The sequence below is a fragment of the Belonocnema kinseyi genome, chromosome 4 (genome assembly GCF_010883055.1).
Source record: "Belonocnema kinseyi isolate 2016_QV_RU_SX_M_011 chromosome 4, B_treatae_v1, whole genome shotgun sequence".
Lineage (NCBI taxonomy): Eukaryota > Metazoa > Arthropoda > Insecta > Hymenoptera > Cynipidae > Belonocnema > Belonocnema kinseyi.
In genome coordinates this window covers 70,816,374-70,843,037 of record NC_046660.1, presented here as the reverse complement: position 1 = coordinate 70,843,037, position 26,664 = coordinate 70,816,374, and the positions used below count along the sequence as shown (strand labels likewise).

Here is a 26,664-nt window from a genome sequence, read left to right as displayed (position 1 = left end):
GTAACTTAAACATGCAAATGAATAAGAGTTTTATTCAAAAATTTTTTCTCTCTGCTTTTCTTAAACTTAAGGGATATATTTATACTATACGCAAGAACAGGGCTGCCAGCGTAATCGGTTAGGTTAGGTCAGGTTTTGTTAGGTTAGGATAGGTTAGACCTCTATGTAGGTTAAGCCGAAGCTGAATCAAACGATACCGCAAACACAACGGGACAACACAATCAGTTTAATTGTGTTTCGTGAGGTTAGGTTGGGTTAGGTTAGATTTATTTCTAGGTTAGGTTAGATTTATTTCTAGATTAGGCTCGAGTTGACCCATTCGATGTAGCACATATTTGCTACTGGGAAAATATGCTTCCAGAGTTTTACGTGTAGTTCAATAAATTTCTGTTGATTCAGGTTTTGGTGAGGTCAGGTTCTGTTGGGTAAAGTTATGTTAAATAAGTTGATATCAGGCAAGGGTTGATCCTTCACAGTTGTCGACATGTTTTTGAAGTGAAAATTTGCATCACTGGCATTATTTTGAAATTTATTTGCCTCAGTGCATGATTTTTCGTCATTTTTTGAGGTTATGACTCAACCATGACGTGATGGGTAAATTTTTGATACTGAATTTGAATTCAGCGCCCAAAAATCCATAGGAATACGTGTGTCTTGTTACCAGATCCGCACACTTTTTTTTGTGTGGCTGTGTTATTAACACTTTCGTAATTTGAATTTAGCGCCCTTTCTAATTTGAGGCTAAACATTTTGCCACGACATTAAAATAATGTAATTATTATTTCTATATTTTTAACAAATCTAGCTATTTAAGCGATTAAATTTGGAAAAAACAAACGTTAGATGTTAGCAGAAAGAAATTTTTATTTTCAAAGTTAATACAAATAAGCAAAATCTTTAAATTATTGAAATCTATTAGTAATTCCTTGTAATTCTTAAAAATACCCTAAAATCTTAACATTCTTTTTAAAATTTCTTCCAATTATTAAGATCTATTAAAAATTCTTTGAAGATTTTAAAATACCGTAGAAGATTATTGAAAAAAAAGTGACTAAAGTTATCTTTCTTTTTTGAAAAGTGACTAAAAAGTGATTTTAAAAGAACAGACTAAAAGTGACTGTGCGACAAGTCTGATCATTCTTAACAGTAACTTAAAGTTACTTCTAAAAATCAATTCGGCAGCATATATAACTTCTTTGATCCCTCTGGAAATTTGAAACTTATTAAAATTAAAAACTTTAAAATTCGTTGAAAGTGATAAGTAAAACGTTTCCAAAGACCTTTTCAACTTTCAATTTGTCTAACCGATTAATCAATGAAAGGATGAATTCAAGGACTTTATTTAAGTTACCAGTTTTCAGTAAGGAAGAAGCTGCTTTATAAACACAGCATTTACTGGAAGTTCGAACGCTTCTTGAAAGTTGAATTTCAATTTAGTCGGGGGAGTTTCTCAATCAAGTTGAAGTAACGCTTGAAATGAAATTAAAATTCCAAACTTCATTTTCCTTTAAATTCTCCATTTCATTTTAATCTTACACACATTTTTTCAAAAATGATTTCGTAATTAAGTTTATTCTTCCTCTGAGTAAAGAATTGATAAAATTCTTATAAACCTGCTTGGTATGAACTTTTCATTTTTCAGGACCTCTCTCCTCAAAGGAAAACGAGAGAAAATGTAATAAAAGAGATATTGAGCAGGGATAGAATATTAAAAAGGAGTTTGAAAAGGAATAATAGAAAAAAAAACATTTTAAAGAGCGCTTGTCCGCATGACAGACATAGTTTCTGCAGTGATTTCTCCGGGGATCATTTCCATCGACCCGAGTCTTTCTTGCGATGTAAGCAGCGTGGAATGGCTGGATTCACGACCTTCTGGGTATATTTGCAAATGACAAAGAATAACAATTCGTTTTCGTTTCTTTGAGATGGAAGCTAAGAGATAACAATTTAAAGAAAAAAGAAAAAAAAGAATGGCCCAGTAACTCATAAAATATGTTCTGGACCGTTAAACCGTTTTAAGTTCAAAATTTAACTGCACGCAGAAAAAAGAAATGTAGTATTTACTTATCAAGAATTGTAAAGGGTTTCTTGTAACCGTAACAGTATAAAATACTCTTAATAAGAGGGTAAAAATGTCAAAATCACTTAGAATTTCGTAAATGTCACAGTCAAATTAAGGTTAATTCAACGGTTATCCTTCAGTAAAATAAACCTCTATTCCCTCGTATTACATACTGAACGATATGTAAAATCCACTGAACCGAGATTACAATAGTAGTGTAGTGGACATGCTACCGATCCGATCGGTTTACTTAACTCGCCCCTAAAGTCGTAACGCAACCTATCCGCGCGGAGCACCGGGTGAATTCACGACGCAATCGGCAATGAATGGATTGCATCACCTAAAAAACATTCCTTTTTGACATTTCTGTGACAGTCGTCATATTACTCCATATTCCCACTTTGCAAGGACGAGGTTTTATAAAAGTAATACAATTTTGGATGGCACAACTTTTTCACAGATCGCGTACACTTGAGAGTTTATTGGAGCAAGTCGTGTTTTTGTTCCGACATTTAGATATGATGTGCTTAGGTTTATGCGTTCGAATCCCCCCCCCCCTTGCGTGCGAAATATTTATTGTATTATAAGCATTATAACTTACATATAACGATTAATTATAAGTATATCCGAAAATATATATAAGAAATAACTGTGCGCTTATTTATTAATTATTTTTTAGCAATACTTTTTCACAATTTATAGTGCTGTCTTAACTGTAGTTTACGCCGATAACATAATTCAGATCTCTTTATATTATTCGTTAAAGTGACATGATAATTCGTAATTGCAGCATCCAGGAACTGTACATTCAGAATAGCGACTGGATTGGTAAAATCTACTGATCAGCACCACTTGAGAATCGGTACTAGTAACCATCATTGATAGTCATTCTTATTTGCCTATAATTTTACAACGTTTACTGAACTGTCATGTTGCCCAAATACGTTATAGGAAGATCGGTAAATTTAACTTGGTTTTCAGTAAAATGTAAGGTTCTTTTTTCTGCTTGTGTATTGGGTAACTCGTTTTAAAAAAATAGATTTTCTTGTATGCAGTTTCATTTCGCGAATATTTAAGAATGTCCTTTGTCTGATTTTCAAGCTCCTCGTATGTGAATTATGTATACTTTGTGCATTCACTGAAAAGCTAACTATAATTGCATTTTTGAAGACTTTGAAAGTTTGAAGAAACGACATTTCCAGCATTATGATATTCTATTCATCCTTATAATTCTAGACAATATTTTACGTTCTGCTTGGACGACAATGTTATTCACGAGAATTAAATTAAAGTTTGTAATAAAGAATAATAAATGGGGGCAATATTCCAGACTATTTCCTGGTTTTCCCGGTCTAAAAACACATTTTTCCCCACTTGGTTTATCACCTTTTTAGTAATAATTATTCAACAGTAATTGCTTTATTATATAAATATTGAAAAAAAATTAAACAATTTAGAACATTTTAAGTCGAAATATATTGCATTTTCCACAAAAAGGTTTTGTTTTTCAGCTAAAAATTCGAATGTATTGGACAACATTTTATTTTTGAACCCAAAAAGATTAATTTTCAACCCAACACACGCGTTTACATTCAAATAGTTAAACTGTTAAGCAAAAGAGACGGATTTTTAATACTTGAAGATGAATCTTCAATGAAATGATCGAATTTTCGAACAGAAAAAGACAAACTTCATCCCAAAACAGGTTTTGTTGGATTTTTTTCTCGTAACTTTCGTCGTTTTTCCACACATTTTTTTTATTTTATTTTTTTTCAACGTTATTTTTCACGAATAAAACAAAAAGTACGCGTCCTATCAAGAAGTGATTTGTAACGAAATTGTAGATCTTTTTTGGGATAACCATTTTTGTTAATTCATCTTTTTTCGTATCCTACATAGTTTGTCCACAAAATGGAATTTTTTATTTTCCATTATTTTTTGTGCAATCAAAATTTGAATTTTCTATTTTTGAAGAAAATCCAAAAATTGGTTATGATAATCTTCTAGGGCTTTCAAAAAGAAATGTTTTTCTTCTTTTGACTTTTTTTCATATCGTGCGTTTTTCGGCTTCAAATTTTGATTATCGGTTGATTACAAAAATTTTGAAAACGCTATAACTCTGAGAATTTTCTTTTTATCGAAAAAAGTCATAAGAATTAATTGTTTGCTCTTTTTAATACTATAAATATCCGTCCATAGAATTTTCAAATTCAGAAAAAAGTTGTCTCAAAAATTTTCAAAACGCGCTCACTTTTTGAATTTTTATCAAAAATGGCCGGTTCACGTACTCGTTCTTTCTTTTAGGACCTAAAAAAATTGTGACAAAGATGATTTTGATTCGTTCATTTTTTCGAGAGTTATCGAGTTTACGGACGGACGGCTGGACGCACAGACAGACAGACGCCATAGTGAAAACCTAATTTTCGGATTCAGAGAGTCTCGAAACGTGGAGATCCGTTGAAAAAGTTAAATCTTCAAGCCAAAAAAAATTATTTTTCTGCCAAAAGACGAATTTTCAATCCAAAAGGATGAATTTCCTATCCAAAAAGACGACTGTTCAACAAAACATTTGAATTTTCGACCAGAAAAAATTATAGTACAATTTTAAACCAAAAGAGATTAATTCTGAACCTGAAATATGATAGCATCTTTTCAAATAAAAATAATAAACTTTCAACAAGAAAAAAATACATTTTTTGCAGAACACTACGAAGTTTCAACCAAACAAGATGACTTTTTTAAACAAAATAATTTCATTTTTAACCAAATATTTGAATTCCCAAACTACGAATATGAATCTCTTTAACCAAAAAATCAGCTTTTTAAACAAAAAAAGATGAAATTCAACGCAAAAACAGGTGAAATTTCGAGCTAAAAAAGATTAATTTTGTACCAAAAGATGAATTTCCTATTCAAAAAGACAAATGTTTAACAAAATAGTTAAATTTTCGGCAAAAAAAAATGATAAAATTTTTGACCAAAAAAGATGAATTCTGAACCGAAAATATAATAGTATACTTTTGAAATAAAGAAGAATTAACTTTCAACGAAAAAAGATGACGTTTTAAAAAAGTAAAGAGAGAACAAATTTGAATTTTCAACAAAATAAAAACATTTCCAACCGAATGTGTAGTAGAATTTTTAACTAAAAGAAATTAATTCTTAACCAAAAATATACTATCCTCTTTTTTCCTTTGTTATGTAATCAGAATGTCCAAAGGTCGGATCAATTAAAATGCCCGGGTTTTGCCCGGTCGATTTCTTTCCCCAATCAAGTTATAGATGTCTTTTTGTGATTTTTCAAAGTGAACGGATACACAGAAATGGGAATTTTAACATACAGTACATTTAAAAAATTTATATCATAAAGAAAATAATTATTTATTTTTTAATATTTATTTGTTTAGTTTCCCGATGTTTTAAGTGCTTAAAATTATTAATGAAAAAGCTAATTTCATTTTGATTCTAAATGAAAAAGAATTACATTCAACAAACAAAGATCAATTTTCAATAAAAAAGAAATCTTCGTAACAAAATAGTTGCATTTTTAACCAAATAATTCAATTTTCGAATAAATGATACAGTTTTGAACCAAAAAGAGAACCACAAATATAATACGAGACTTTTCAATAAAAAATAATTCACTTTAAAAAAAAAACGAATTTTCTACCAGGATCGAGAGTATATTTATTGCAAAAGTAAAAACAAATTTCAAAATTTTCGATTTCAAAAAATTCCCGGAATCGAACAAATTCCCGGGATTACTGTATAAGCGTAAATTTATTTAATTGAGTAATAGAGGTTTTCGTCTCAAATATGTCATAAAAGCAAACTCTATTCCTGTTTATTTTATGAGAAGCATTTCTAATTGAATTTGAAAAAAATATGGAAAATAAAATAAATAAAATAGCAGAGTCCATAAGGAATTTGTTATCTCGACAGAATTTTATATATTCGTATCACATTCGCCGCAGGGTATTTTATTTACGAATAGATCTCTTCCGTTTTCTCTCTCGGATATTGAAAGCATAAATTTCCGTATATTTGGAAAACAGTTTGGTTTGGCTCCCCATTTACATAATACCAAAGGTATTAAAAATAGAAGGTAAAAAGTGTGAGTCTGTGAAATCAATTATTTTAAATATCTTCTACGAAAACAGGTGTTTGATAACTTCTAGAACGAAGGCGGTACGTTGTGAGGAAGCCCTTGTGAATCAAGAGTCTAAGTTATTTTTAAGAAGGTGTCAGTCGTTTCAGTGGACTTGTCTTACGTTCATTTTTTCCCTTTTTACCATGCGAGTCTTATTCTCCATGCAGCTTTTATCTTCGACACTTGGAGAGTAAAAAGCACCCGAGAAGAAGAGTAAGCTGAGACAATCGAAATTTATTATTCCCTTCTGCCGCCTTTCAAACTCTTCAATCGTTAAAGTCACACTAAACATGGTCAATGTCTACTTCCTCAAGTCTCCTAGAAGTCTCCACTCTCACTTTCTTCAACTTTGTCCATTTGCAACTGTTTTCTCGCTCTGGTAAAGCAATTTTCCCTCAATGATTCCTTTTACGTTGTCTCAAGAACCTTCACGTATAAATTAATTGACGCGGCCTATGAGAAATCCAAACAATTCGATTTAATTAACTAAATAAAAGAGCGGAGAAAAATAGTTAATAAAAAATGTGTGATAAAGAGTGACAGAGGAGGAAGAGTCGTCTGAATGAAAAACCTTGGATACTAATGGATCTTACTATGGGATTATCAGTAAGTTTATGCATTTATGTGTGACCTTTGACACATTACGACTTTCTGAAGCTCTTTGCCTGGGGTGATTACTCAAGAGACTTATCAGCGAGCTGAATCGGAGCAGTTTTTTGGAACGAATGTGATACTTAAATAAGCAATACGGGAATTCTGAATTAACTAAAAAATGCATACCCCCCCCCCCCCTTAAAATCTCCTTCTGCACTTCCCTGTCTCATTTTTTACATTAATATGAATTCTTTCATTCCTAGCAGTAAACTCATTAATATTAATATTCCTTTTAATCTTAATTGTAACATTTTAAACGTAGAATCTTTTATAAATGTAGTAAAATAATGAAATTCCAGAATAAAATTTAGAAATGTCAAATTTATTTATTTCAAACAAAAAGATGAATTTTCAATCTAAAAGGAAGAGTTTTTGAATAAAAAAAAATGACTATTAATTTTCAACAACGAAAAAAACGAGTTTTCAATTAAACTATATGAATTTCCAACTAAATTCATGAATCTTCAACACAAAAATAATTCTTATAGAAAGTTGTTAAGTCATCTACAAAATAGTTCAATTTACAACCAAAAAAGACGAATTTTCAACGAATAATTTAATAGTAGATGTTGCAGCAAAAATCATTTTAATTTTAAATCAAGAAGAATTTAATTGAAACAAGTTGATGAAGTTGATCAAACAGTTGCTTTTTTATATAAAAAATATGATACTTATATACTAAAACATATGCATTTTTAAATCAAAAAGACGAATTTTCAAAAAAATACTTGGTTTTTGAATAAAAAAAGATTTAAGTTTATTGACTAACAAAAAATATTAATTTTCATCAAAAAGTTAATTATCTATGAAAATATTGGAATCTTCAGGCAAAAAAGATTTTAATTTTAAATCAGGAATAGATGAATTCTACACACACAAAAAAATAAATTTTCAACCAAAAATTGCTTTTTTATATAAAAATATTACATTTTTACTAAAAAAGATGCATTTTTAAACCAAAAGGACCTAATTAAAAAAAAAAATAGTTAAATTTTCAATCATAAAATTTTTAACGAAACATACACACTCACACACATATACATACATACATACATACATATATATATAATCTTCATAATAAAGCAACTGTAAAAAAAGAAATAGAAACAGAAATACATGTGAAATAAATTACTAATATTTCTTGAAATAAGAAAAATTGTCTTCGGTCAAAACAATATTTGATTGGGCGTATTCAATAGGTACATTTCTTTGAATCACGTAATCTATTTTTCTCAGTGTAGAATGTTTTAGAAACTGAATAACACAATTTTAAATTAAAATGTTAAATGTATTATCGTTGACAGTCATTTAAAGTGCCTTTTATAGATTTTGTCAAGATCCCTGCCTTTTTCCTGAGCAATAAAACTCCGAACTTTTCCACCGATGGGTGATTTAAATTCATGGTCTCATGTCTTCCCGGGTTTCTCTCAGTCAATTGTTAATTTTTCCCGGTAAATTTAAAAGTGTTCAAATGATTTGAATGATTTCAAATGACTTTTAAAGATTTCAAAAAAATTCTAAACATCAAAAGATTTAAAATATTTCTGAGTTTATAACAGAGAATTTTGGAAATAAATTATAATTCTGAAACTGTACAGGGTTTTTATTTTTAATTCTCTTTTTTCGAAATCCGAATTAACATTATTTTCTTAAATTCCAGTAACATGACAAAAATTCTCTGTTCTTAGTCAGATAATAATTCTTTACGAAAATTGCCTATCCCTTTACAGAAATGCCATGCTCCAAGACAGAATTATACTAAGTTACAAAATTTATTTTCAGAATCTCAGGAATTCTGACGTAAAACCGGGATTTTTTGTCAATTTCCTTTTTATAAATCAAAATTGAAATTATTTTAAAACATTTTTTGTTTCAGGTAGAAAATGACCTGTTTCAAGCCAATATTATAATTCTTTAAGAAATTTCTTGTCCTGAAATAAACTTAAAATGAATATTTTAATTGATGAGTGATAGTACAGAACTGGATAACCAAAAAAATTGAGTTTTTCAAAAGAGTGAAAAAACGAACGGTTGTTGAATTGAGGGCAAAAAAGTTTGATCAACAAAAGGTATCCAGATTGGAGGAAATTGATGTGGATGTTGAAAATATCAAATGGACAATAACCGAAAATTCGACAAAACTCGACTGCAGATTACAATAAGGCTGAAAAAACATTACTAAGTTATAATTATAACTAAATTATAAAAAATAAACCCATTTTCGATTAATATATTGGTTATCTAGTTCTGTATTGCAACCCTTCATTTCTGCAACCTGTACTCAGAAAGAATTTTAATTATCTCACCACTTTTGTTCTCCATAGTGTTTCTACTCGAATAAAAATTCAATCTACTTATTAAAAAATTCAAAGAAATATAGGATCAGCATGCCTCGCTTATATTGAGAAATTCTTCACATTTTACCGGTGAATAGTGTTTAAAATGGTGGAACGTACAAAATCGTTCATCAAAGTCAGTAGGTATGTCAACAAATAAATACAGGTCTAGATCTACGTTATTTACTGAAAAAGTTGCTTTGAAAGTAGTCGCCCTCAGAAGAAGTTGCTTCGCTGTTTGACAATTTTTATATTCAAAGAGTGATTTCTCATCATAATTATTTATAAGAATCTACGATTGAAAATTACAGTGTCCTTTTATCATCTTTAACATTTACATAATTTTAATTTAAAATTGAAGCTTTTTTTGCTTCAACAGCTTAAATCCGAAAATATTTGGTCAGTAATTTCTTAATTTTTGGAGGTTTCCAATTTCACAATGATGTAGTTTCAAATTCAAATACAGTCAAGACGATTTTACTATTAAATCTTTCAAAAACTCATACTGAACGCCTCGACTGTCAGTCTCCAATTTTATAATTTTCTATTTGAATATTCTACATTGTTTAGTTTCAATTTTAGACTAAAAAATGATCTGGTTCTTTAAATGCTTCAAAATCGTAGAATAAAAAATTAGAAGATTTAAAAATTGTACAATATCAGTTTACAGGATTTGTAATTATAAAATTTTGAATTAAATACCTGCAGGATATATTCAAAACAATGAAAAATTAGAACAATCATTTCTAAAATTCCACCTAAAAATAAAAGGATTTTAGAACCAGCCATTCAAAATTTAACTATTTTTTATTTTTAATGTTCCAAAATATTGAACATTTAAAATTCAACTCGAAAAAAAACAATTTCAAATAGAAAGGCTTGAAACTGTGTAATTTCAAATATTGCAATGATATATAATTATATGGTTTTGTATTATTTTTGTTAATTTTTCATTTTCAATGTAACATAAAATTGTCCGATTTTTAGTAAATGATTAAAAAAAGCATTTAAAATTGAAAAAATGTTGACTGGAAAATTTCAAGAATGAATAATAATTCTAAAAATCTTAAATTGAAATTTTTTTCGAGTTTCTGTTTTATCAAAATAGATAAAAAATAAACTATATGAAATAGATATATCAGTAATTAAATAGTTTTTTAAAAATTTGGCATGGTTATAATTTTAGAGTTTTTATAAGCTTTGATTTTTCAATAAAAATTCAAATGGCTACATTTTAAAAGGCAGCATTAACAAATTAAAAATGGCTATTTTTTGAAAGATTTATAAATTTGTTAATATCACAATTTTTTACGATTAACATTTTTCAGATTTAAATGAAGTTCGTCCGCAGTAGGAATTATTTTCAACCTCATTTTTCCGATTTAAAATAATATGTTATTTTAAACGTTATTTTTTTAGAATAATTAAATTTACTAGTTTACAATTGATTTTTTTTTGGTTTGAACCATTGAAAATGACGGCGAATTGATTTTTTTATTTTAGAAAAATTATCGAATTAATCCAAAAAAAATATCGATACAATAAAAATTTAAAAGTCTAAAATTTGAGCAGCTTCAATTTTCAAATATTCAATTTACTTTTGAATTTGTCAAATTCTAATAATATGAAATCATTCAATTTCGAGGTTCTTTAATTCAAAATAAAATTCTTTAATTTAGATTTAGAAGTTATGTACAATTTTCACTCAATTCTAATAAAATTGTCTACATTTCCAAATTTTAGTTTTAATTTTTAAAATTTTGACCTGATATAAAATCTTTTGAATTAGGAGTTTTTCAATTCAAAATCGTTTGATATATTATTTTTAAATTTCAAACGTTTTCAATTCGCAATTATTAATTGTAGTTTTTGAAATGTTTAAAACTTAATAATAAACAGTTTCTTTAATAATAGGCTTTTAAATGGTTCATATTTTTAATCTGGATTCATATTATGTTAGTTATTAATAATCTCATTTTGTTTATTAACATTTTAAAAACGAGCTAAAAGTTTCAAATTGCAATGTAATTAATATTAAAGCATTGCTAGAAATGTATAGAATTTATCTTTGCAAAAAGCAATTTAGAAAATTGAGGTGGATGTTTATACGTTCGAGGTAAGCTTTCGACTATACAATCTGGGATGAAGTTCATTTTGAAAGCACATAAACTCTGACGCTTGAAGATTGAAAGGACTTGTATTTTAAAAGCTTCACAAGTTAAAAACATTAAAATCTAACCGTTTTCACTTTGAAGTTTTAGAAGCAAAGAGATTGTTTTAGTCTCCAAAGTATTCAAATTTCAAAATAAATCTTCAAAAGCCATTAGAATTTGAACCAAATTCTAGCCTTTTAAAGCGTTCAAATATAAGCAAATAATTTTTTTTAGATCAAACAAACAACCAGCGTTAAAAGCTTTCAATGTTGAGCTGCTCAATTTTGAAGGAATTTTAACCTTTAAAGTACAAACCGATCAAATTTCAGGCTTGACTCTCCCATGAGAACATGAGAACAGGAAAAGTTTTATAAAAAAATGGTTTCTTTTAAATGGAGAAAAAGAGACATAAAATTAAATTTGAATACCTGCAGATATCATGCCAAAATAATCCTAAGCTATATCTTATTTCTTTATTTAATTTATAACAACTAAGCAAGTTTAAATTTGATACATTTAAATAAGTAATTTGGAAATGTAACAAAGATCCTAATTCGAAGAGACATCAGAATTTCGCATAAAATTTTCCCCTTTATATAAAATCAAGAAGTAAATTTTCAGGGCTAGTTTAATGATGTTACTTCAATTTTTGGTCTCTAACAATATAAATAAATCTTACAAAACCTTTATCTTTATCAAGATCACAGATCTATACAATTCTAAATTCACAAATTTTATCTATCTTATTTGATCTAAAATCACAAATCTAAAACCACACATTACTGTGTACACATTACTCCCTGCCCCACCGAGTGAGTCACGCATACCCCGAAAGGGAAATTACTTAATGGTATATATAAACATTTTAAATTCAAATTTTGAAGAAAAAGAATAGTTTTCTTCTATTAACATTTTTTCAAATACCAACTCAACAAAATAAATGGTGTAGTTGCATATTTTTTCTTCATTAAATAAAAAGACTTATAAAAGAAAAACACTATTTTTAATAAAAAATTTTAAAATTTACGAAAATAGGTTGAATTTTAATAAATAATAGCTCTTTGGGGGGAAACATTTGCTAAAACTCTACTGTTTCCATTTTTGAAAACAAACATGTGCAGAATCTTCAAATATAGTAATGAATTAAAAAAATGTTTTCTTTGCAAAAAAATGTTATAAAATTTCCAGAAGTTATCTCGAAAAAAGAAATTGTTCGGAAGCAATAGTGAGACAAAATTCAATTGCAAAAAACATTTTTTTAAATAATTCTTTTTCTGAGTTTCAAATTTATTCATTAAAAATAGAGATTGTTTGAAAAAATACATCATTAGTTATATTATTTTGATTCTGGAAATAACAGAAAAACTATTTTTATCAGAGATCTGACTTTTGACACAATAGTTATCTTAGGAAAAGCTTTTTTAAATAAGTTAAATTTTTTTTGATCTTTAAAAAGTATCCTCTTTGAATTTTTCGCGGTAAAATGAAACATTGCTGATTGGGTGGAACAGCGAAAGTAGTATTCAGCCAATCAGGATTAGTTGAAAGTTTTTTTCCGGATGTGACGTCTCGAGAATTTAAAAAATATATTACCAGAGAGATATATACCAAATATATTATTCTCTCTGATATTATATAAAGTTTCCAGTGTCAAAAAATTACCAATACAGTGACCTCTCAGAATTAAATGTGACCAATTCCATTTAAAATCATATTTTTCAGTTAGATCCAAAAATTTTGTTGTTGTTAAATTGCTACCATTGTTGCAAATTGTTATCATTTGAAGATTACCTGCGAATTCTCAAAAACTGACAGCATTTTTTTCAAAATGCACTATTTTTCGAATGAGCGTAAAAATGCAGAATTTTCTTCTTTATTTTCGACACAGAAATTGTAGGCCTTTCAAATGCTACAAAAATAAATAAATAACTAAAATTGTTGAAAAATGCTTAAATACAGGCTGTTTTTCTAAAATCCTTTAAATTGTCTTTCCTAAAAAATACCACTTAAATTTGTTTAAAGAAATATATGGCAATATGAACTACATATTTCCAGAGCTTTATACTTCAAAAATTGCTGCTTTAAATTGAAAAAAATTATTGAAAACAAATGAAATTTTCGCATTTTTCTCGGAAATAATGAAAGGTAGAAAAAATGTTCACGTAAGGGTTTGTACAATCTAGAAAAGCTCTACAGAATATATCTCTTGTGCTTTTATGATATCTTGCATCTTTTGCGAGAAAAAAAAATATATATTTAAAAAATACTTCCTGCCACAAAAATCGTTTAGCCAGCATAAAACTGATGGATCCATTTGCTATAATGGCGGAAACTTTTCAAAAATATTAGAAAAAATAAAAAAACGTCAGGTTTTCCTGAAAATAGCTTAGTCATATTTTTAAAATTCGATGAGAAAAAAATAAAGAAGATTTTCTGGAAAGCTCCAACTTTTTTATTTTTAGCCATATTTGTTCGCAGTTTCTGCTACTGTAAAAAAGGCATCCCATAAGTTATATATTTTTGATGACAGAATTTGTTTTCAATATAATTTTTTTTCTCGTAAACGATGAAATATTTACAAACAACGAAATTCTCGATAGATGAAGTATGTATTAATACCTGTTTCTAAAAAATTGGGGGTTTTGAAAAAATCTGCTTTCAGAAGTAAAAAAACAGCCACATTAAAAAAATTCCTATCAATTTTTGAGAATTCGTAGGTGTTTCTTTATCTTCTATGAAGATATATCCAAATATAAGTCTCGAATTCATGTCAGAAATTTAAAATAGTGTCAATAGTAACACAAATTTTTTTAAATAGTTGCAAATCGTTGAAATCCTTTAGGATTCTTTGAAATCCGTAAAGAAACCCCTTAAGATCTTTTAACTTCTTTTGAAATCCTATGAGTCATGAAATATGGCAATATACCTTGACATTTTAAAATATTCTAAATTCTATTAAACCCTTTGAAATTTCTAAAAAATTAGATAAATCTATATAAAAAAACCTTTTGTTTAATTCCTCTAAATCTGGTATAATCTCTAGTAATCTCACAAAAATCGAGTAAAATTCCATAAAACGTTTTGAAATCTGTAATATATCTTAAATTTTTTTTCAAAAAAGATCAAATCCTCGATCGATCTAAAATCCCGCAAAATTATTTATTTTTAAATTCCTTGGAATCCTTTGAAATCTAATGAAATGTAACAAAGAAACCATTGAGCTATGTTGAAATCCTCTAAAATCAAGTAAAATCCCACACCTGCAATCCCTTAAAATTTTTGAAATCCGCTTGAATCCACTGAAATATATCTAAAAACCCTCGAATTCTTTTGAAATGCTTAGAAAACTTACCAATTTTACATCCCTTGAAATCTATATAGGAATTCCTTATAATCTTATGGAATGTTTTTATTTCTTTCGAAATACTAGAATAAATCCCTGAAATATTGTAATATATCTTGAAATCTTGTAAATACCGTAAGAAATCCATAAAATGTTCGAAATGTTTAAATCTATTTAAATTTTCAGTAATCATACAAAAATTCTTTAAAATCTTATAAAAGTCTAAGGATGTTTTTAAATCCACTAGATTCCATTAAAAATGTTTAAATATTTGAGACCTTTTAAGACCCCATAAAATATCACGAGATCCGTAGAAATTTTTTAAAATCCCCAATCCCCAAAAATTCTCGAGAAATATTCGAAAGTCTATTGAAATTTTTGAAATCCGTTGATTCCCTTTAAACTTCCTTGGAATTTTTGTAATCATAAGATTCTTTCAAATTAAAAAAAAAAATGTTTGGAATCTTCGAAGTCCTAGGAGATCCTATACAATTCCGTAGGTCAGGACAAATCTGTACATTTCCTTGAAATACTTTGAAATTCCGTGAATTATCTTGTAATTGGTAATATCTCTTAAAATTTCTTTTAAAATGTTGCAAACTTTTACAGCTTCTGAACCCAGATGACACTAATTCGTTGAAATCTAGTGAAATTTCTATAAATCCCTTGAAATGTTTTGAGAATGTTTGAAATCTTTTAAAATATCGATTTCTGAGACGACGGATATGTTATTATAGACAATCTAGAGAAGATTTTTCAAAATATGTTCAAAGGAAAAGTGAAAAAATAGTTTCGCTAACTAATAATCTTAGAAAATAGTAGCTTTAGTGTCCATTTTTTAAAAATAGTTGCCACATATTTGCAGCTTTAAAAAAAAGTGTCAAAAAGTATAGGTCAACAGTGGCTTGAGTCCGAGCTCTGCATGGTTTGAATAGGAATTGGTTATATAGGTGCGTTGAATGGATTTACAATTTCTGTTGTCACAATCTAAAATGTCCATTAATAAAATAATTAAAATAAAATAAAATAATCCGCTTTTCCTCACCAAGCACGACTTTTGGATGTGTGAAGACATTCAGAGGGGTGTCGAACGCAGCAGTGGTTTAGGTACGGAAGCCACTGAAAATGAGGAAGCGATGGTGGTTCTGAGTAAAAGTAGCTGCAGTCGGGTCTCTGAGATAAGGAAAAAAATGACTCCTCTCTAGTCGTCCTGAATTGGGGACCAGAGCACCTTTCAGGAGCAGTAGGGGCAGGACTCGTGGCGGACATCAGCAACCTCACCCAGTTCTCACTACAGCGGCGATGTCCTCCCTCGAGACCGCCTCTAGCTCTAGCAGCCCAGCTCTCCAAATGATCTTTCCCTAGCCTTAATTCTCCTCACTGAAATGACCACTCCACCAGCTGCTACGTCTGTATCCTCTGCAAACAAAAATAATTATTTTATGTACAAAATTCTATGACTTTTTTCTGACCGTCTTGATTTTTAATTTAATTATAAAAAAAAACATCCTTACAGAGTTACAATCAGGAGGTCAATAATTTTAATGCAAAAAATCCAATGTTTAGTAACAACAATCACACCAAATTTTATAAGGGGTCATCCATAAATGACGTGACACATGTAAAATAAATAAACTTTCAACCGAATAGTTGAGTATTAAACCAAATTGATAAATCATTGATAAAAAAATGAATTCTCAACAATAATTTGAATCCTAAGTCAAAGTAGAATAATTTTCTAATAAAAAAAAGGAACTTTCAACGAAAGAGCTTAATTTTAAACCCAAAAAGACTTTTCAGTCAATAAAGAAGAGAAATCTCGTACAAAGTATTGAAGTTTTAAGCCAAAAAGACGAATTTAATTCAAAACAGTTAAATTTTCAACCGGAAAATATGAAATTTTAACACGAAATTAAAAACTTCTACCCGAAAATAAAGATTTTATATCAAAAAGGAAAATTTTCAAATAAAAAAATCAATTTTCAAACAAAAATATAACACTAAAATTTTACGTAATTCATGTCAATTTAATTTATATCAAAAAGATCAATTTTCCACACGAAATCGAACCAAACAGGTAAATGAGACACCAAGAAGATTAATATTCTTCGACAAAAATGATACATTTTCAACTGAAGAAGATGAATTTTCAACCAAACATAGGATACATAAATTATCAGTTTAAAAAAGTAATTTTAGGCAAACAAATTTTTTTAACAAAATAGTTAAGTTCCAAACAATAAAAAATAACTAAAATTAATTCTCGACAACAAATTTAATAGATGATATTTCAAGCAAAAAACATTAATCAGAATTGATTTATTAATTTAAAAAATTCAATTTCTACCAAGATAGATGAATTTTCATTCCAAAAAGACCAAATTTCAACAACTGCAAAAGTTTTAAATGCCCTCGCTTTCTGAAATCCCTGAAATCCTTAAAAATCTCTACAACTCCCTTAAAGTCGATTTATATTTTTCTAAAGTTCTCTAGATATTTTTTGGAATCCCTTGAAATCTTTCAAATATTATTGATATGTAAAATGCCTTTTCAAAGTCCTTACAAATTTGTTGAAATTCTACAAATTTAATCGAAAAACCTTGAAAAAATGTGCAACGTTAAATTTTTTGACAATATCTTCAAATACTCTAAGTTCTGTTCAGTTTTTTGGAATTCTTTGCAATTTATGAAATCCCGTGAATAGCTTAAAATCTGTAATATCTTTCAAAATACCTTGAAAAATGATGGTATCTTTGAAACACTTTGAAATACCCATAAGATTTAAAATCCCTTGAAATCCATTGGAATCTATTAAACCCCCTAAAATAATGTTGAAATCCTCTGAAATATCTGCAAACCTCTCCATTTTGTTCAAGTCCCTCGAAATATATAGAAATTTCTTATGATTTTATTAAATCTTTTGATTTCTTTTGAAATCCTATAAATCCCGCAAATGCTGTAAAATTCCGTGAAACCCCTTGAAATTTTTAAATACGTAAAAATACACTATATATTTTTTAATTATTTGAAATGTTCAACATTTCTGAAATCATGCGAAGTCTCTAGAAACCTTTTAAAATCCCGTAGAACATTTTAAAACTTTTAATAGTCTTTAAAATTCATTAAAAACTGTTTAAATCTTTGAAGCCTTATAAGTCGCTACAAAATCCATATTTAAATGTTCAATTAAAAAAATTTTTTTTTAAAACCAAAAATGGAATAATTACATTTTTAGATTAAAAACTAATTTTTAACAACAACGAAAAAAAGTTTACAACAAAGTAGTTACACATACAACCAAAGAGGTGAATTTTCAAACAAATTATGTACATATATTCGATTAGAATAGTGACATTTTTAGTTGAAAATCTAACAGTTGCCATTTTAACTAAGACGATTAATGTTCAAAGACTTGAATTTTAATCTTCTGACATTTTTAATACACCACCCTGGATTAAATTTAATTATAGTATGACAATAAAGTATTGTAGAAATCTTGTCATTCTTTTTCGAAGCAAGTTCGGCTATACTTATAGGTTGTAAACTGAACGGAAGTTTCACAATCGATGGAATCGGAACAGAAAAGTTCCTGGAAGAATGTTTCATTTTCATAGCTATTGTAATTGTAACGTTAAGCCTCTTTTCTCGCGAAGAAAGTTCGTTTTAGCAGCAAAAGGTCTTCACTTTTCATCCCCTTTAAAAACAACTCTTTAAGTGTGTTTCGAAACTTTTTTATACTTACACAGCTAATCTTAATTGAAGGGTGGTAGTAATTAACGAGTTATGGGAGATTTCCTCGAAAATATGTTTATTTTATGGAAAGTTCTAAAAAAAATATAGTCAAAGTAGGCATCATGTGCCTACCAAAAATGGTTTCGTACCTATTAAGACATTAATCAAGTGGCTCAAATCTCCCCTTTAGCCCTCGCCATCTTTAGGGTACGGGGTAAGCGACTAGGGTGCAGGGTAAAACCGGCAAAGATACAGGGTAAATTCTTCTTGCCCTTTTAGAGATTTTAAGAGTTTTCTTATTCGAGTTTGCTAAAATGTCAAGGCGGACTGAGTCTTTGTTTTTTCGCATTACAGTTCTTGACGTATTATATCGCTGTCCAATTAAAATAACATTTTTCCGATTTAAAGTGCAACATTTAAACCTCTTTACCATTTATTATTCGTTTGATCTTCTCATCAGTTTCGAAAAGGTGAAAATAACTTGACAAACTGAAAGAAGAAAAAACCTTTAAAATTCAAAACATTTCAAAAAGGGTAAAGTTTAAAAAAGAAAATCAACAATAATTTTCTCTTGAAAACCCAAAAAGTACCACGTAGAAAATATATGGCAAGTAGGCTATATTAGTACCTATTATTCTTAAAATGTTCAGGCTAAAAATTAGAATAATTTTACCTTTTTATTATTTAAGATTTTTTCTGGATTAAAGAGCGGAAAAAACTAGATAAACTAAGATTTAAAAAAAACCTGAAGAATTACGAAGTCTAAAAAAAGGCACGAGGTTTAATGCAAAATTTGTAAAACTGTAATTACACGTTTTCAATTTTTAAATACGTAAATACCTAACACGTAAAAATGTCGTTATGTCAATTACAAAAAGACGTGTCTCGTTATTTCCAAGTTATTCCCGAACATATCACCCGCGGTTCTGCATGACTTGAAGTGAATTCGGTCTATGGGGACTTATTCTTTAAAAAGTGACTCAAAAGTGACTTGAAAAAAAGTGAATAAGGGGCTGTGTGGCAGCCCTAACTATAATAAGCCAGACAGAGGTGTAAACTGTAAATAGATAAATGCAGATTTTGCAAAGTTTTATATATACTAGGAAATATTCCTTGAGTCTAGGTTTCTGTGGAAGTTTTGCGGATGGTCTTGGACTGAATAAGGAACAGTTGAAGAAGAAAGATTGTCGGATTGACGTAAGCACGCTTTTCCATTTCGATAGTCGCCGAGAAGTTCCTTGGTTGGCAAAGAACTTCGAGCTCTGAGCACGTTCATACTTTTCCTCTGTATGCGAGAAACTTTTCCGGTGTTTGTATCGCTCGGTATCGGATAAGAACAACGTTTCTCCTCCCTGCACCGAGGATGGAATTATTATTATTATTTTATTAATCCAACTTGATATTCCAGGTATTCCACTTTCAAACTTCTCAACCACTCTTCACAAAATCTTCCAAGTTTTCAGAATGAAATAAAACTGCTTTCATTGTTCTATTGTCATTCAAAATGATCTCTTTCAAACATTGTCTTTAAAATTATTGTAGGAAGTTGTAGATTGTAAATTAACTTTAGAGTACCAAAATAAACAAATTTAATATTTAATTTAATCACCACAAAAAATGCCTAAGAATCAAATTAAGTTAGAAAACCCCTACAAAACGTTGCACAACGGGTAGTTTTAATTTGTTACAAAAGGTTGTAAGCGGTTTGCAACGTTTTTATAAAATGGGGTTTTGTGTCATACCTTTGGCACAAAAAAGTGGCCCTTATTAGTAATTTATTTTGACATTTGTTTAGAACGTTCAATTTTTAAACTAGAAAAATATTGAATTTAATCAAATCCAACTTCAGTGCCCAAAATGCTCTCAAGACAGAAAAAATAGAATGATTTTTCACAAAGATAAGGAAATAACAGGGTATTAAATTTCTTTGAAATACATAACATATTTAATTCAATTTGAAACGCTTTACATTCTTAAGTTTTCAAGTCGAATAATATTATATTTTCAATAAAATATGCAGATGAGTTTGTTAACCAAATAGTTGAACTTTTTAACTCAAAAATATGATCTTTCAACCAAACAGTTTTTTTTTTAATAGTTGAATTATTAACAAAAGAACAAAAATCCCAGAAAAATTTTTCAACAAATAGTAAAATTTTCAACTAAAATAGTTGAATAATTAAACCTAAAAAAAGCAAGTCTACAAAATAATTGAAACATTAACTCGAAAATATGAATTTTAAACAAAAAAGTTGATTTTCAATCAAATAGTTGAATTTTCTACCAAATTTTGAAATTTTAAAGTCAACAAGCATTTTCTACAAAAAAAGTTGAATGTTCAACTCATAACTATGATCTCTCAATAAAACAGTTGAATTTGTAGCCCAAGGACAAATTTTCAACCAAAAAGGATGATGTACTAACAAAAATTGTGAAATTTCAACGAAATAATTAAAGTTTCGAATAAATAATACCAATTTTTAAACAAAAAGCTGAATTTCTACTCCAAAAAGAAGAATATATCTAAAAGGCGAATATTCAACAAAGCAGTTGAATATTCTACCAAAAAATATGAATTTTAACCAAATATACTGTAACCTCGATTTCTGTAACTCAAATTTTGCAACTCATGCGCTGTGAGGCGGCCTCTGAGTCTGTCCTTATCACAAAAGTGCGGAGACTAGCAACTCTAGGAACGCACAAAAACAGTTTTGAAAAATCGAGGTTCTAGTGTAGGTGAATTTTCAACAAAATAATAAAATTTACGACAAGATTGTTCAATTTCATAGCTACAAAAATGAATTTTCAATCAAACGGTCGAATTTTGACAGAAAAAAAGACTAAACTTTAATCAAAAACAATCGCATCTTCAACCACATAGCTATATTTTCAATCCAAAATGACGAATGTTCAACAAAACAGTGGAATTTAAAAAAAAAAGATGAATTCTGAACAAATAATAAATTGTTGAACAAAACTATAGAATTTTAACAAAACGGGATAAATTCTGTACAAAAACCAATAGACTATAACCAAAAATAGTTGGATTTTTCATTGAGTTCTATTAATTAAAACGAAAAAGCAAAAAAGGGGGAAGTTTCTTGAAAACAGGCGAAAATGAGGATATTTTTTAAACAGGAGGAAAAGGTGAAATAGTCTGTAAAACCACTTTTTTCATTTTCGTTTTAAATCTAATCATTACAATTCAAAATTTATCTTTTATATGAAAATGAAGTCTCATGTAAGGAAGTTTAAAGGTGTTCCGTGTCAAATTCTCCCGTGTTCAATGCAGTTTATACACAGCGCGTGAGTCGTACATTATATCAGACAGGCGTTGTCGAGTTGGAGGGACAGATAGGTAGGGTCGAGGGGTAGTTTCTTGTATTAATCTTTCCGAGCTTGATGCGGGATGATTTCACCCTGTAGAGCGCGAGCTTTCTGCAATATCCAGAATTACATCTGGCTTTATCAAAGCGTGAACTCGATAAGCACAAGACTACAAAGAACCGAGATATTGTACTGCGAATATATTGTACAGTATTATACCTCAAATATACAAGGCATTTCATTTAAGAACAATGATAATTTTCACTTTTCAAATCAAATTTCTAATGTCAATTTTTCCGGCCTTCACAGCCCAAAATTATCTCAAAACAGGAAAATAAGGGTAATTATCCTCGGAAATTGAAGAGTAAATTCGACATTTTTTAGTATGGCGAAAAAAAATTGTAAAATCGAAATCGCCATGACGGATTGTGGTTTTAAACTTAAAAAAATTTAATTGGAATAAGTCATCCAGTTACAAGGAAATATATGTGTCAATTGATAACCTCAAAGTGACACTGACCACAAATTGGAACAGGCTGGGCCGCGAAATGCGATAAAAATGTAATCAGTTAAATAAAAATAAAAACATAGTTTCGAGATGCTGAGTTTCTGAATGCGGTTGAAAAAGATTTGATTACAAAGCTAGCCAATTCACAGTAAAATAAAATTTTTTTATTTCTATATTAAAAAATAAGAATTTGGACATATCATATTACCAGAAGGTGTATTTGATTTTTGAATAATTTTTGAATCAATAAACCTATTTTCGAAAAAATTTTGGCTATCTAGTTCTGTATCCGAAAACCGAATTGTCAAAAAAAAGGTAATTTTCAATCAAAAAGTTTCATTTACAATCGAATAGTTGAGTTTTCAACCAAACCAAATCAATTTTCACTCATTGCATTTTTAACCAAAAATAGATGAATATTCTAGAAACAGACGAATTTTCAAGTAAAAAAATGAATTTTCTATCAAACAGTTGAATCTGTAAGCTAACAATATGAATTTTAAACAAAAAAGAGGATATTTCATAAAATAAATGAATTCTTAACCAGATAGCTGAATTTCCAAACAAAAAAATAAATTTTCAACCAAACAGTTGGATTTTCTACTCATAAAAAAATCAATTCTCACCCAAAAATGGAAAGATTAAATTTTCAGTAAAAAAATTAATTCCCAAAAAAAAGAAAGAAAGAAAATTTCAACAAAATAGTCTAGAACCAATTTTAAAGAGTTAATTTTCTATCAGAAATAGGTGGCTATTCTTATGATGTAAAGTCTATTTTCTGATTAAAAAGCATTGCGATTTTAACGATACACTGTCCATGAGGTATGCCTCTCAGATAACAGTAAAAATTTATTATTTTTAGTATGTGTATCAAAGTTCTCTTACGTAAAAATGAGAAAGCTTCCAAATTAGCAAATTGGTAATTTGAAAAAACTGTAAAATAAGAGAGCCTTCTAATTTTTAACCAAACGAATTTAATCTTAACTCAAAATAATGAGAATGGATATTTTGTTTACTCTAATTTTTAAAAATACATAAATAATACAAAAATTGAAGCATATGTATTGAAGGTTTTCCAAAATTTAAATCCTATAAATAGGAATATTCCGAAACATAAAATTGCCCCTAATCAACTTGAAAACCACCCCAAGTTTACAGCGTTTCAAGCTGGCGCTGAGCTTAATATAATACCCTCAATTCAGAAAGTTTCTAAATAACTTTCAATTAAATTCGCATTAACTTTTTCCCTCGAAAATCCCTACTGAAAACTTGATGAAAGTAGAATATTGCTATGTCTAAGTCGCTTTTTAAGATAAGGAACAGGCAAATCCACCTGTTTGACGAGGGTCCTTATAATTTTACCCCTTAACTTTTGACCTTAAAAGTTAGCATTTGAGAGGAAAGAGACAACTTCCCTTCTTTATTTGGTATGGAAACGCTCAGGGAGAAACTGGGAGTGTGGGTTTAGTTCACAAGGGGTCCAGGGTCTCTTTAATCTCATAACGGCCATACAATGGAGCACGCGGTGAGCCATTCGAATTGGATCCATCGATGTATTTCCCTTAATGCTAACTCCCGAAACGCGATACGTATTGCTATGTAGTACGTATCACGTAGGAAATATTTGTGTGCGTTTGAATATCCAAAAGCCCTCTCTAAAACCTTTCAAGCTCCGAAATTTCGAGTCCAGCTTCTGTTATCCCTCGTCGTTTGTTATTCTCTACTACAGCCTAGATTCTACATTTTACAACGAGAAAATACTTTATCAGCTTCGAAAGTTCAGTTGTTGAAATTTATAAAATATAGTTTGCAGACAGTTTTGATACATTGATACTAATAATGGGTTATCGCGTACTAAATAAGATTTAACTTCATTTATTAAGAGGATTAATAAAAAAAAATTAATTGCAGGGTGTTTACCAGCGATGTAGTCGAGGGCTGGCGAACAGCCGCTTTCTTGTCGCACGAAAAATTGTGCTATTATAACAATTTCATTTTAAGATATTAGGAAACCTACATTATGTCGGCAATTCGTTATTGCAAGTTAGAATTGTAATTCTTTTGGGAATTTTCCTAATCCACGCTAGAATTCTGAATTCTTCACAAATTCCCTGCCCCAACTTAAAATTAGCATAATAAAATATACAAAACCTGTTTTAATTTGCATGTTAGTACATTGCACATGAAAATCCTGATGACTGAATCACATTCCCCATAATATAAAATTCCCAGTCATTTCGCGGTTTTTCCGATTTCTTAAAACCAAGATTTTGAAAAGTTATAGTCTCACCTTTAAAATAAGATTTTATTACTATTTTTATTTCTATTGCAAAATATAGTGACTCTTTTCAACATTGTTTAAATAATTTGAAATAAAATCAAATCAAAGCTGAACACAGTGTTTAGTCTGGGGTATACGTGCAATGTGTCTGAATGAAACATCACAGATTATTTATAAACGCTATGAACTGATAAAGTGACATCACTGTCAGATTTTCGAATTTAGAATTTTACACCTTCTTTGAAATGCCAACGATATAACTCTAATTTGAAAATAAATTTCCCACATTAAATATTTAGTGAAAAATCCATCATTTTTATAAGGCCCTGACAAAGGGACTATTTATACAGAAATTTAGGTACAGTAGCCGACTTTTTTTAAATGTTTAACTTCCTTTTTTGTCTTTCGACTTAAATTCAAATCAGACCAATCACAAGCGCATCAAAAGAACACCCAGCAAAGGTCAATTTATAGATCTTAAAGAATATAAAAGATTTTTGTGAACGGTTATTTGTTGAAGTCTTTCGCGTGTGGCACGCAACATAAAATGTTCGTATTAACGACAACGGAGCTCACTTTAAAATACAGAGCAATTTTAGTTATCTACTAGAACGAAAATGTGCAAAAAATGTATAAGGTCTAAAATACACATTTTTTAAGTAAACGGCATGTATCAGTTGGAAATATCTACATCATAGATATATTCTTGACCATTTTTTGTAATTTATCTTTTAACTCGACATCTCAATCCGTGTTCAGCTCGATTTGCTAAAAAATACCGATAATGTGCATATTTCACCTATTATATATGCCCTCAAGTTAAAAATTTGAAGAAAATGATAAAATATTTAAAGGATTAATTGAATGAAATTTTTTTATATTTTCACACTATAACCTTAAGTTTTTAAAATAGTTTGAAAGTTTCAATAAAAAATTATTCAATTTTAATCGTATATATTATTAAGACTTTCAATTTGGACATTTTCAATTGGAACGTTTCAATTTAAAGTCGAAGTCGTTTTTCAAAATTATAAATTATATTATTATTATTATTATTATATTATATTTGCCAATTATTATATGTCTGCAGATATCAGAGGTTAAAATCTAAAATACAATAAAACTGCATAAATGTAAGCAAAAAAAGCTGAAAATAAGTTTAAACAAGTAAAAGGGCCATAATTCGATAATAATATTAATAATTAAAATAATAGTTCGATAAATATAGCTAATGAAAGGAGATAAAATAAGGTAATAAGCATTAAAAAATTGCAACTCATTTACTGATTTACATTTGTATTATACTTGTATGATGATGATACCGAAAATGTTGTTTCTTTTTACGTATTTCTAACGGCTTAGGAGATCCTTCTAGAAAGTTACCATTTTTATTTTTGTTAAGAAAATTTCTAAGGGTTATACTCGTTCAGACCTATAGATTCTGATTTTTATAATTAAAAATAACTAATTTAATAATTACAAATTTCTCATTCATCAATTTTATTCTCATTTATGAGCCGAAAAAGTTTCGACCATCTCAGCCAAGACAAGGCTTGTCTAGAGACAAGTAAACGTCGTCTTAGCCAAGACAAGGCTCGACTTGAGACAAGTAAACGCCGACTCACCTGTCGTGGCCATAAAAGTAAAACGAAGCCCTATGTCTCGAGTCAGTTTCGAGACGCAGCCAGACATCGATGTCTTGGAGACGAACTTAAAACATAAACAAGTCGAACTCAAGTCGAAGCACTTTTACTCAGGTGCATACACTTTTGAATTTAATCTGTAATTATTTCTCTTGTGATCGTCTTCAATTTAAATCAATTCCATTAAAAAATTGTAACATTGATGTGTTAAATAATGTTTGAAAACTATTTAAAATTAAAACTCTATGAGTAGGATAATATTTTGCATTTTACCCTGAATATTCAATCCATGCGACACTTGCCCTAAAGTTTACTCTCTCATCGCTGCCTATACCGATCGTAACAAGCTTTTGAAAGGTTTTAGTAAACCAATTATATATTATTTATGGACAAGTGTTTAAGAATGGCTCTCTTCGACGAAGAGGGTGTGGATCTCGAAACAGTAAGGGTACGAGGGTTAGCGTTCGCAGATGAT

General features: G+C 29.0%; 1 protein-coding gene across 1 annotated transcript in view; it reads right to left on the bottom strand.

Moving 5' to 3' along the window:
* The window catches only part of LOC117171597 (mucin-4), a 118,919-nt gene that overhangs the window by 46,587 nt on the left and 45,668 nt on the right, over positions 1–26,664 (bottom strand). The window contains exon 2 of the mRNA XM_033359043.1: positions 15,744–16,117. Within this exon, the coding sequence (XP_033214934.1) occupies positions 15,744–15,773 (30 nt within the window). The 5' untranslated portion in view covers positions 15,774–16,117. The remainder of the gene's footprint in view (positions 1–15,743; positions 16,118–26,664) is intronic.